At 42.4% G+C, this 13,166-nt stretch overlaps 1 protein-coding gene across 1 annotated transcript in view; it reads left to right on the top strand.

Annotated features, from left to right (window-relative positions):
• LOC137533608 (coiled-coil domain-containing protein 170-like) overlaps nt 1-13,166 on the top strand; it is a 100,682-nt gene that overhangs the window by 64,546 nt on the left and 22,970 nt on the right. Inside the window, exons 10-11 of the mRNA XM_068254955.1 lie at nt 3,829-4,146; nt 8,059-8,259. Of these exons, the coding sequence (XP_068111056.1) occupies nt 3,829-4,146; nt 8,059-8,259 (519 nt within the window). The remainder of the gene's footprint in view (nt 1-3,828; nt 4,147-8,058; nt 8,260-13,166) is intronic.

Genomic DNA, 13,166 nt, shown 5'->3' with positions numbered 1-13,166 from the left:
TTGTTAAGCTTATGCAGGCCTTTCAAGTATCCACTGAACTTACTGCAAAAGGTTCAGAATTTACTTGTTGCCATGGAAGTTATCTGACAATAAAATACTCAAACAGATGCAACATTCCATTTCAGCTATTCCAGCTATAGTTCTCTATGGCAACATGCAAAAATTCAGCATATGCCAAGCTGTACACTAGAGCCTTTATGTATACTGGGTCTTTAAAACATATTTACCATAGTTTTCATTAAAAAATTGATATTGCATGTCACATGGAGTCTCAAACTAGTTTGTATTTCAATATGATGAATAGTACCTTTCTAGTTAATGGACAACTGAAGTGAGAGGGATATGGAGGCTGCCATATTTATTTATTTTTAATCAATACTAGTGGCCTGGCCTTCCTGCTGATCCTCTGCCTCTAATACTGTTAGACATAGCCCCTGAACAAGCATGCAGCAGATCAGGTGTTTCTGACATTATTGTCAGATCTGACAAGATTAGCTGCAGGCTTGTTTCTGGTGTGTTATTCAAATACTACTGCAGCCAAATAGAACAGCAGGGCTGCCAGGCAACTGATATTGTTTAAAGTGGATCCGAGATAAACTTTTACTCATTGCATAATTGTGTTCCTTTTATATATAGGGCATTCCTAAAGCCAAATACTTTTTTTTGTTTTAATACTCGAATTCCCTATAAACTAAACAAGCCTCGCCCACAGCTTCTCCAGTGCCTTGGCACTCTCAAATCTATGTAGCAAGGGCTTATGGGAGCTCAGTCTGGGCAGGAGGAGGAGGAGGTTGATAGCCAGAGATTTCAGAGGCGGAGGGAGGAGGAGGGAGTGAAGTTTTCACAGGCTGAGGGCTGGAGATACAGATCAGCTTGCCTGTGTGTAATGAAGACAAGCAGAACATGGCTGCCCTCATTGTATCACAGGAATAATCAATCATAAACTGTTGAAGCTTTTTGCAGCTAGATTTGCTGTATAAACTATCTAAACTTTAGATAAGATACATAGACAAGCTACTTGTTATAGTTAGTTTTTCATCTCGAGTCCGCTTTAAAATGAAATAAATATGGCAGCTTCCATATCTCTCTCACTACAGTTGTACTTTAAGTCTTCGAACCTGCCATGAATTTTGAGAGAAATTAAATTTTGCTTCCTGGCAGCCATAGTTCCAGTCCACAGTTTGTGGACCTATCTGGTTATCTGGTCCAAATTTTCATTTTTGCATTGCTAATTCCCTCTACAGCAAGTTTTCAAATGAGTGAATGTCTAACAGTGTTCTTGGAGCTGCCAGGAGTTTATTAAGTTAAATGTCTGCTTACAGCCCATGTGCAAACACACCTATTTTACTGCCCTGGGCTGTAGAAGGTGAAAGACAGAGCAAAAAATACCAAAAAAAAACATGATGATGCTTAAAGAGGCACTATAGTGACATATAGTAGAATGCAGTAATCATTAAGGTTACCTACTTACACAAACATTCCGCAGAGATCACCTGCCAGGACTAAAGATGTCGCCACCTGTGATTCACGATTCAAGCATTTTATTGTCAGTGTGTAACACAACAAAATTATTTTTCATGGCAATACATTTCAGACTATAAATCAGGGAGTGGAAACATTTTACAGTGGGCAAATACTGACTGAATAATTTATAAATAGATATTGTAAAATAAAAAATAAGCAATTTTATTCATTATGCTATCTTCACTACAGTTCCACTTTAAAAAGGATTTTTTAAATCTTCAAAGTATTTTCAGTGATTACACTTGAAGAAGTTAGCTATTGTTCTTTTTTTTTTTTTTAAACAGATTTTATTGATTTTTATCTCGCATAAACAACAATTCAGGAATTTAAATGTCACATAATGAACAAACAGTTACATTGTCAAAGTCTGAAACGCATTAAGCCTCATCATTATAAACAAACATTCGTTCACAATGTGTTATAACAAATTTTGTTTAAACTTTTCGGGACCGGCCGCCTAACCCCCTTTAAGGACCAGGCATTTTGCAGTGGGGGGGGTGCGTTTCGGGGGGTCAGGCGGCCGGATCCCCTCTGTGGCTGGCTGTGCAGTGTCCCCCCCCATGGTGGCAGGTGTCCCCCCTTTTGCCAGCAGCCATCACTCACCTTCCAGGCTCCAACGATGAGCCGCAGTAGCCCCCTCTTCCCCAGCCGGCATCTCCGCTCCTAATGCCGCTTAGTTCCGGGTCGCGGCTTGATAACGTTATCAAGCCGGGACCCGGAACTAAGCGGCATTAGAAGCGGAGATGCCGGCCAGAACAGAGGGGGCGCCGATCGTCGCTGGAACGGCAGGGAGGTGAGTGGATCCATCTTCTTTTCCCCCCTGCCGCCGCCACTGTCAAGGCGATAACTACGATCCGACGGCGATCGTAGTGATCACGTGATCAGCAGCCATACGCGATGGCTGCTGATCACTTGGGGGAGATGCCAGCTGTCATATGACAGCTTAATCTCCCCCTCCGTGTGTGCACGATCGCGTCGGGAGCGAAAACGGCGGGCCGGCGTAGATCCTACGCCGCATCAGGCTAGAACAGCCACAAGTGCGGCGTAGGATCTCATTCACATGGTCCCGAAAAGGTTAAAGAAAACCTGAACTGAAAATTAAATGTCAAAATAATCATACACAGGTCATATTTACTTCCCGTGTAGTCTACTCCACAGTCTTTCTTCTCTCCAGCATCCTGTTTGTCCACTGTGATCAATAAAATTCTCCATCCTCCATTTTAAAAATGGCATTGACCATGTAACAGCTTCCGGGTCAGCACACTGTTAAAGAATAACTGTCGGGCATAAAATCAAAAATCAATTCTTTATTTTTATCTGGTAAACAAGTAATAAGGATGCTAACCAGGCAATCCAAAAGTTAAAATCACTATAACTTTTCTTGTTGATAAATGATCATTCCCCAGTTTACCTGACTCTTATTTGGTACACACAAAATTTGGTACACAAAAAGGAAGTTGCAGGGCATGCTGGGTTGTCCTTTTCTGCTTCTCTTCTTCCCCTCAGACTTAACTAATGCAACCTGATTGGCTGAATCCTCTTTCCCTCCTTTTTTCCCCTCCCACACCTCTGTGCCTTTCTGATTGGCCAATATTTCTCATGCTGAGACAATGCACTTTCTATAGTGAAGGGCTGGCAAATTAGGCAGAGGAGAGTAAGGGAGGAAATTACACCAGAATTGGCTTCAAAATAGCCACAGTTAATATGGGAAATGAAGGATTTTCTCTTTTTTTTTACTGTAGTAAAATCACTAAAATCCAGACATGGACAGTGCACTACATATGTTATGTAAGTAGAGCAAGTATTTATCTACTTATTTATGTGTTTTGTTTTGTTTTATGAGATAGTATGGCTGACAGCTACTCTTTAAACTGTAATATCACACACATGAGCCATAGGGAAACATGGACATTACCTTGCATATTAGTTGTCCTTTCAGCTATAACTGACAGCAACCTATATATAACTGGCAGCAAGTGATATATTTCAGTACTGACAAAATCTTGTCAGAACTAGAGGGGATAATTTTTAGAATAAATAGTTAGCTTCTGAGAGGAACTGATGGCAAGGTAAGTATGTAATATTCATTTGTAGGTACATCATGTGTTTATTTTAAATAATTTTTCTCGGTTCAGGTTCCCTTTAAGTATAGTGCCTGGTTGGCAGTGTAATTCTTCATAAACCTTCCTTTGTCTTTGTTGGCATCCACTTCCATGTTTCCCTTGCTGGCTTCTCCCTTTTTCCTTGGATGCCTCTAATACTGCTGTAACATTAGTATCTCTCTCCCTCTGTTCTACAATATAGGAGCGAGATGAAGCCATCCTATCCAGGAAGACTGCGGAGAGAGAAAAGGAAATTCTACAAGAAAAGCTGAAGGACAACCATAAAGAATGGGGAAGCCTCCATCAGGAAATTATGGAGAAGGAGAAGAGAATAAAGGATATGGAGAAAACTCTGCGCACCTCTAACTATGAGGCTAAAGCCTCCCATAGCCTGCACCAAAGCTTCATCAATCAGCTGGCCACAATCCTCAGCAATGGCTTTACAAGTGTGCCAAGAACTGAGGAGGCTGTGAAAGAGAGGATCCAGGAAATCAGCAGCAGCGAACACACATGGAAGTCTGTGAGTGACATACACCACCATACTTCACAGTCTGCACTGCTAGGAGAACATGTGGAACTGTTAGCATGCCCCTGCCAAATGTTTGCAAAACTACGTAATAGGATTGTAGGATATTTTGTAAAAGAATATTTTTATGCATGAATCTTGTAAAAAAAAAAAATACTTATAGTTTGTTATATAAAATAATTCCTAGTCAGCCTGAAACACTCCCATTTAGTTGCAAAGGCCTATGGTATGAGCCTATGAGACGGGAGAGTGATTTCTGCTCTTTCAGTTGAAGCCATGCCTCCTGCTTAGTGATAAACTGAGGAGTCAGAGTCGGATGATTTTTGTACTGACTCCACAGCCAGGGGCGTAGCAACAGAGGGTGCAGAGGTTGCGTCCGCATCGGGGCCCTTGGGCCAGAGGGATCCTGCCTCAACTGCAGTATTAGCTCTCTATTGGTCCTGTGCTGGTAATAATTACTTCTATAGATACTTTGAATAGTGGTACTCATTAACAAACTGACCCCCAACCCCTTTTTGCCCCTCTGACACTGTAGTTGCCATTAACAGGCTTTGGTGCGCTGTATCAATTGTTATGTGTAGAGTGCTTGGGGGCCCCAATGTAAAACTTGCATTGGGGCCCACAGCTCCTTAGAAAGGCCACTGTCCACAGCCCTGGTTACCAAGTGTCAAGGAAGGGGTGTGAGCTGAGGAAGAGATGCGGATCTGAGAATTTATGCATCAGGTATTTTATTTTTAATTTTGAAGAAAACAATGATTTTTACAGAATTTTTTTTTTACACTTTATTCATTTAAAATAATGTTTTATCAAATGCAAAACTGTAATAATTCCAATGTAATTGATCCAGAAGTATAAAAATACTGTAATTTCAGCTTACCGGTAATTGATCCAGAAGAAAAAGATTTGAAAACATGTCAGGCAGCTGTTTGTTTATTTCTACAATATGTGGGCAACTTACTCTTCATTTCATAATAAAGTAATCACTGCACCTGCTCTGCCCCAGACCACCAGCTGCTCCTGTCCACCGGCTGGACACTTGCTAGCTCTTGGCACGAGCAGTGAATGGAGTTGCATATGAGAATGCTGGTTGCCATGCTCAGACACGACATGGGAATTTCCTTGCTGCTGGTTAATGCCATTGTGTTATCAAACGCTACCAATCAGCTAGATGTAATTGCAGCCGGATGACGCTTGTGGTCGGCAGGAGGGTGGCTGAACTGACAAACAAGCAGTTTAGCCATCCATGGAAAGCAGGCCTAACAGGATGCAGACACACTCGTCCCTGCGATATTGGGGGTGCCTTGTTCAGAAAAAAGCATAAGGTTGTCTGATTTTTTTACAGTGGCAGAAAGCCTGAAAATGCAACGTAGACTAGTGATAAAACTTCCGATTCCATGCGGCTTATTGATTATTATGCAGCATGGTAGTGGAAACCCCAAAAACCCAAAAATACTTTTTAGAGGACATATGATGGACACCTATGATACTGTGTTACAGGGTGGGGGTATTGGATCGGTCCTGGCAGCCAAATCAGGAGCCCTGGGGGTGATTTGGTTCAAAGGGGGGCATCGGGGGCCCTCAAAGTTAACCCCTTCCTGACCGTCTAACACTGATGGGTGATGGGAAGGTGGCACCACCAGGACTTCCTAACGCCGATTGGCGTCAGGTCCTGGAGGCGGGTATTAGCAGGGAACGCGCATGCACAATTGTTCCCTGCAGGGGACTATGGGAGCCGCCGCAATCAGCCTGCCAGCCCGCGATCACGGCTGACGGGCTGTTTCTTTCATATTCAGGCACAAATTAAATGTAAACAGCACTGCGATCTCCCGCAGCGCTGTACAAGTGACAGCCTTGTCACTTAACTGTCCCTCAGATGGTTTCACAATCTAATCCCTGCCTTAGTCCTATGTGATGTAGGCATAGTGAAGTATATGGATCGCTGTCTAGGGACAATTTAGGGGGTGGGAGGGGAGATTAACCATTTCAGCCCGCGGGGATGTTTCACCTTATGCATCAGAGCAATTTTCACCTCCCATTCATTCGCTAATAACTTTATTACTTCTTAACACAATTTATTGTTCTATATCTTGTTTTTTCCACCACTAATTAGGCTTTTTTTGGGTGGTATATTTTGCTAAGAATTATTTTTTTATAAATGCATTTTAACAGGATTAATAAGAAAAAAATGGAAAAAATTAATTATGTCTCAGTTTACGGCCATTATAGCTTTAAAATAATCCATGCTACAATAATTAAAACCTATGTATTTTGTTTGCCCTTTTGTCTCGGTTATGACACCATTTAAATTTTGTCCCTATCACAATGTATGGCCCCAATATTTTATTTGGAAATAAAGGTGCTTTTTTTCCGTTTTGCGTCCATCACTATTTACAAGCTTATAATTAAAAAAAATGTTCATAGTATACCCCTTCAAATGCATATTTAAAAAGTTCAGACCCTTCGGTAACTATTTATGTTTTTTTTTAATTTTTTTAATTGTAATTTATTTTCCATTAAACATTTTATTTGGGTATTATTTGGTGTGGGAAATAAACAGTTAATTTTTAATGTTATTATATGTGTAAATTGTAATGTAAAAAATATGTAGATGTAGTTTTACTATTTGGCCACAAGAGTTTATTTTTTTCTCCTTGTGCTTCTCGATCACCGGAAGCACAAGGAGGACGCGGAAAATTTTATTTGCAGAAAGACTGAAGCCTCTAGTAAGAGCGCTTCGGTTTTTCTGCTGGGGACACGGATCGGTGATCGGGAACCATGTTCCTGTTCACTGATCCCAGGGATACCGGGGGACAGCACAGGGGTGCACCCACGATCGCACGTGCGAGCGCGCCAAAGCGCGGCACCGCAACAGAGTAGCCGCCTGGACGTGAGGATCACGTCTGGGCGGGTGAAATGGTTAAAGGAAATAGGGTTTTTTTTGGTTTTTTTTGGTTTTTAAAAGGATCAATTTTAATCAATAAAAAGAAAAACTAAAGATCGCAACAGCAATCAGAGACCACCAAAAGAAAGCCCTTTAAGTGGCAAGAAAAGAAGGTAAGATTCATTTGTCTGCTAAGCTGTATGAGTGAGCAGTAATCCGTTAAAGCTGCAGAGTGCAGAATTGTAAAAAATTGCCTGGTCACTGGGGGTGTAAACCTGTGGTGCTCAAGTGGTTAATTTTGCCTCAGGGCTCCATTGTAGATGGAATCAGCCCTGCCAACCAGGGATGTGGATTTGGAACAATTTTGGGTACCTGGAGTCAGAGTCGGTGGTTTCATAAACTGAGGATCCCGGAGGGCAGGGGAAGCCTCATTAGGATCCAGAGGCCTCCCCTCCCAAGGTAAGTATTCCCTAGGGGCTTTTTTTTCACCAATTCTCTTTAAGAACTGTAATTTTATTGATCTAAATGAATAGGTCTCATAGATTGAAATGCTTTTCTCTTCTCTCTTTTTATATGAAGAAGCGGAACCAAGTCCTGAGGAAAGCATTATACTCCATGAGCGTTTCGTTTAGTGGATCAATAAAATTATACTTCTTATCCTTACCATTGAGTCCCCTCCCCCCCCCCCCCCCCAAGACTTTGGCCCCTCTGAACCACATACCTAATCACACCACCTCATGTGGAGGATCTATCCCTTTGTTGTTTTGTTCATAATTTCAGAGAGTGACATTTTTGACCCAAGTGGGGTCAAGTTTGTTCTTCACACCAGCCTACTGTTGTGCCACTGCTGTGACACCCAAATGTGAGTATAATTATTCATGTTGTCCTAATCCGTGTCAGAAATTGACTACAATATGTTGTCTTGGTTTTCTCCCACAGTCCCATTCCCCTTTTTTTCCTTATGGTTTGTGAAATTAATTTCTGGCCTTTATGCTGACCGGTATACAATTCATGTATCCATACAGAGATGTGAGGAGCTTCAGGAGAAGGTGAACAAACTCAGCAAGCAGTTTGAGCAACAGCGGGATCTGTACCACGAAGCCGTGACCAAGTCCTACAAAGCTGAGGAACTTCTTCAGGAGCATCAGGATTCCGTTAAACATTTACAAGGCAAACTTGTTTCAGAAGAGATGATCAAAGATGGTTTTAACATGGAGCGAAAGAGGGTAGGCTGGCAATTAAAAGTATTGCTTTATCATGTAAATCTTGCTTTACTAAGTCTTATAACATTTTAACACATGAAGGCCAGTGATTGCCATGTATACTGGAGTCCAAGACCGGATTTATACTCCTCCCCCCCATGTTAGGGCTTCCTTTCCATGTACAGCAGCGCATCTCCCATTCCACATGTAGCCCCCCTCTTTCATGTGTAACATCCATATATTGCAGCCCCCTTTTTTTAATGTACAGCTCCCTTGGGCATAAGCTTCCCTTTTCATGTGCTCCTCCCCATTTGCAGTCTTCTCTTTCATATGTTGCAACCACTATTTCAGGCCCAGGTGCCTGCTGGGACTGCAGCCACACAAGGCCTTGGCATTTCTGGCCATTCCAGAAATCCAGCCCTGCTGGCATCCGCTCTGTAAAGTGTTTGTTTTCTTTAGGCAGCAGATGTGTGGTCACACTGGGGATGCTGACCTCTAGTTGATTAAGAGCTTCAAAAAATAATCACATTGGTAGTATGCAATCACTAAAGGATCAAACCCATAGTTTCTAAAGGGACTGCAACAGCTGAAAAGAGGGATGACGCCATCTATGCAGTATTCAACAAGGAAAAGAGTTGGCACATCTAAAGTTTAATCTTTGGTTCCATGTAAAAAAATATGGCTAGCGTTTCGAAGCCATGTAGGACCCCTTTATCAAGGCAATGTTTGCTCGGAGGCAAAGATCTGTCTGCTGCTGTGCAAAAGTTCCTGAAAAGGAAGTGGGAGTCTGGCTCCTCTAAACACTCGCAGAGAGTGATGTGTATTGTCTAGAATCAGCAGCAGCCAGGCTGAACTCATTGCATATATGGATATGTTCTACTCAGGGGAACATAAGAACTTTCAGTCCATTTTTGAAATCGAGAGATTGGTCCACCATTTCATTCCATCACTTGATATGACATTGCTGCTTGTAGAATGGTTTCCCTTCCAGTTTACTTCCAGTTAAGTCCAACTGCCATATTACTAGGGGTACAGAGTTAGATTAGTGTTCATAAGATGATGTTTTTAACTAGCCAGGAATACTTGTGTAAGAAAACACAAACAGAAATGCGACTCTCCTACTAGTGTTGGGCGAACACCTGGATGTTCGGGTTCGGGAAAGTTCGCCGAACATGGCCGCAATGTTCGGCATGTTCGGGCCGAACCCCCCGAACATCCCGCTTTTGGGGGCCCTATGGGGTCGCAGGCATAAGGGGGGAGCATGCCCCGATCGCGGGGGGGGGGGGGGGTCGGAAATTCCCCCACCCCCTCCGCTAGCGCTCCCCCCTCTGCCCGCTTCCCCATTCAAAAGTTAGGAAGTGAAACTGTACCTGTGCGGTAGTGGGTGGCTGGCAGTGGGCGGCACTATGGAGTGACTGAGGAGGAGGAGGAGTCCGGAGAGTGACGCGTTGAGGGAGGCCGGGCAGTGGGCGGATCAGCAGTAGTACGGTACTACTGCTGAACCGCCCGCTGCCCGGCCTCCCTCAACGCGTCACTCTCCGGACTCCTCCTCCTCCGTCACTCCATAGTGCCGCCCACTGCCAGCCACCCACTACCGCACAGGTACAGTTTCACTTCCTAACTTTTGAATGGGGAAGCGGGCAGAGGGGGGAGCGCTAGCGGAGGGGGTGGGGGGAATTTCCGACCCCCCCCCCCGCGATCGGGGCATGCTCCCCCCTTATGCCTGCGACCCCATAGGGGGCAGTATTCGGGCGAACAGGGCCCTGTTCGTGCCGAACAGGGGCCCTGTTCGGCCAGGCAATGAGCCGTTCGGGCGAACCCGAACAGTTTGGCCGAACACCACCAGGTGTTCGGCCGAACGCGAACATCACCCGAACAGGGTGATGTTCTGCAGAACCCGAACAGTGGCGAACACTGTTCGCCCAACACTATCTCCTACTGCATTCAATTCATTAGGCAACACAGGAGACGCTAAAATTACACTTACTCCTGTTTGGAGAGTGGAGTCACAGCGTGGAGAGCAGATTAGCAGGTCTCATAAACAGAACCACGGCCAGCGAGACCACAAAACTAAGAAGGCTAAGCTAGGACCGGAAACACCGAAGCTGCACGCACCAACGTCATTTCCTCTAGGAGTAGCTGAGTCTTTATGCATTTCTGGGACCTCCCCCTTATGAATATTTGTGTAATCAGAGAGTTGTTTGCATTTGGAGGACTGGTGGAACTGATGGGGAACTTCCACCACAAAATCTCATCGATCAAGAAAAAACATTTTTCTTGAGAAATACAAAAAATGGTACATACAACTCAAAAAAGAGCCACGTATTTCTTGGCTGGGCAGCTAATTTTCTATATATTAGTGTTACATGCATAAATAGAGCTACGTTGACATCACTTCTCTAATTCATAGAGACAACTATGTACTATCCACTGCATAATTCAAGGCAGAATTAATGGGGAACTTGTGCACATTCTATAAAGCTAATGAGAGCACCCCCTTGTGGAGAAAAGAAAAACTAGTCGCCCAAATAGCCTGATGGAGAAATAGAAGGTGCTGCCTCTGTGAAATATAACATCCTGTAATGTAAAAATAAATAAATACTTTTTTAGCCATTAACCACTCTACCCCCGCCCGTACGAATTTCTCCGTCCCTTTTTCCATCCTTTAACCCCCAGGGACGGAGAAATCCGTACTTTCCGCGTTCCCGACGCTGTCCGCGCTCCCGCTCGTAAACAAGCCGCCCGCCGCTAGTAAACACGCTGCCGCCCGCTCGCCCCGAGATCAATGAACGGGAAAATCCATTCCCGTTCGTTGATCTAAGCCCCGCAATGATCCGCTGCTCTCCGATGGGCAGCGAGATCATTGTGAAAAAAAACTCACGTGTCCAGCCTCCTTATACTTCCTCCAAATAGTAAAACTACATCCTAAACATTTTTCAAACACAAATGAATTAGGTATACACAAAAAATTAACTCATTACCTCCCACACTCCCCATTTTTTTTTTTTTTGTAATGAAAAAAAAATTAAAACATTTTCAGTTAAAAAAAATACATAAATAGTTACCTTAGGGACTGAACTTTTTAAATATTTATGTCAGGAGGGTACAACACTGTTACTTTATAAACTATGGGCTTGTAATTAGGGATGGACGCAAAACTGAAAAAAATGCACCTTTATTTCCAAATAAAATATTGGCGCCAAACATTGTGATAGGGACATAATTTAAATGGTTTTATAACCGGGACAAAAGGGCAAATCAATTTCATGGGTTTTAATTACAGTAGCATGCATTATTTAAAAACTATAATGGCCGAAAACTGAAAAATAATTAATTTTTTCCCACATTTTTCCTATTTTCCCATTAAAACACATTTAGAATAAAATAATTTTTGGCATAATGTCCCACCTAAAGAAAGCCTAATTGGTGGCGGAAAAAACAAAATATAGTTCATTTCATTGTGATAAGTAATGATAAAGTTATAGACGAATGAATGGAAGGAGCGCTGAAAGGTGAAAATTGCTCTGGTGCTCAGGGGGTAAAACCCCTCAGTGGTGAAGTGGTTAAGTTACTGTAGCTCTATTTACGCAATATACTGTATAAAAAATAAAAATAATTTGAAAAGAACTTTAAGTTTAAACAAAACATTTTAAATGCCGAATTAATTTTAAATAATGTTCCATAAAATGCATATTAAATAGATCTGTGCCTATCCTGTGGCTTTAACACATGACTTAAGTTTCCAACCCATTTGTTATTATCCAATAATTTATAACATTTATAACAATATACATTTTTTGATAACAGCTAGATGAACAGAACAATAGAGAGAGAAGGCGTATAATAATTGGCACTCACAAGGAAATACACATAATTTAAATACATATAAAAAAGACTGGTTACAATTATTATCTAACCCCCTTCATGAGCGGCGTTTCTGAAAACCTATTTTCCTAAGTGTTATGTCATCTCAAAATCACCCGTTTTTGAGAAGTTATTATAATTTGGGTGTCAGCCACTCTTACTGCCGAAAAATGAAATATCGCCTCACAGATAAAATAGCCTCTGAGACATTTTCCCAGTGAAAAGGTGATATCTTTATTTGGAGATGTGAATGTGGGATACTTTCATTTTTAAGAGTGATTAAAACTTTTACAGATGTTTAAATGTGTTGATATTCCTGCCGACATGAATATATGCTAATGACATTTTTTATTTTATTTATGTTTGTAGATATAGTCTGATAATGTAATTTACAAATAAAAACATGTACATTGCTAGGCCCCTATTTCACATAGGACCAAAACTACATGCCTATTGGGCAGTACAGCCTCCTGGCTACCGGCCACGAGCGCCTTTCCTGTATAATCTCATGCAGCTGAATAGCAGTGTTTGTCACACCGTGCGCATGACGTCGTGACATCGTGGTGTTACCTGGCGGCAGAAAACCATGATTTGTTGCATCTGAGCATGGTCACAGCAGCGCTCAGATGTGACTCCAAAGTGGGACCACCAACCATACCCAAGGCTAGCGAGCACCGGCCGATGCATGGGAGTAGTAGATGACAGGTGATGAGTTCATCGCCCTCAGCCTCCCATGGAAAAGGGGCCTATGGGTTTCTTAGATCAGTAATTTGACGATAGTGTTGGTTTAAAATAATTCTAATACTGCACAGAATTCCAAGGCCCCCTTGTATGAGTTTTTTCACCTAGGTGTCTCTTTTTCTCATCTTGACCCCTATTCAATTACCTGTAGCAAGCAGCTAACAAGAAATTACTCAAAATGATGTCGGGAGCACCTTTTCACCTACTTTTTGGAAATGTTTAAATTGCAGAGTGCTGAAAAGTTATTTTAAGGCAAAAAGATAACCGTAATCATTTTCTCCTAGGATAAAACTGAAGAGAAAAAGTTAACTGAATAAGGGCCCTTA

The sequence above is a fragment of the Hyperolius riggenbachi genome, chromosome 9 (genome assembly GCF_040937935.1).
Source record: "Hyperolius riggenbachi isolate aHypRig1 chromosome 9, aHypRig1.pri, whole genome shotgun sequence".
Classification (NCBI taxonomy): domain Eukaryota; kingdom Metazoa; phylum Chordata; class Amphibia; order Anura; family Hyperoliidae; genus Hyperolius; species Hyperolius riggenbachi.
The sequence above is the reverse complement of the archived record's forward strand: the minus strand, read 5'-3'. Positions and strand labels throughout refer to the sequence as shown.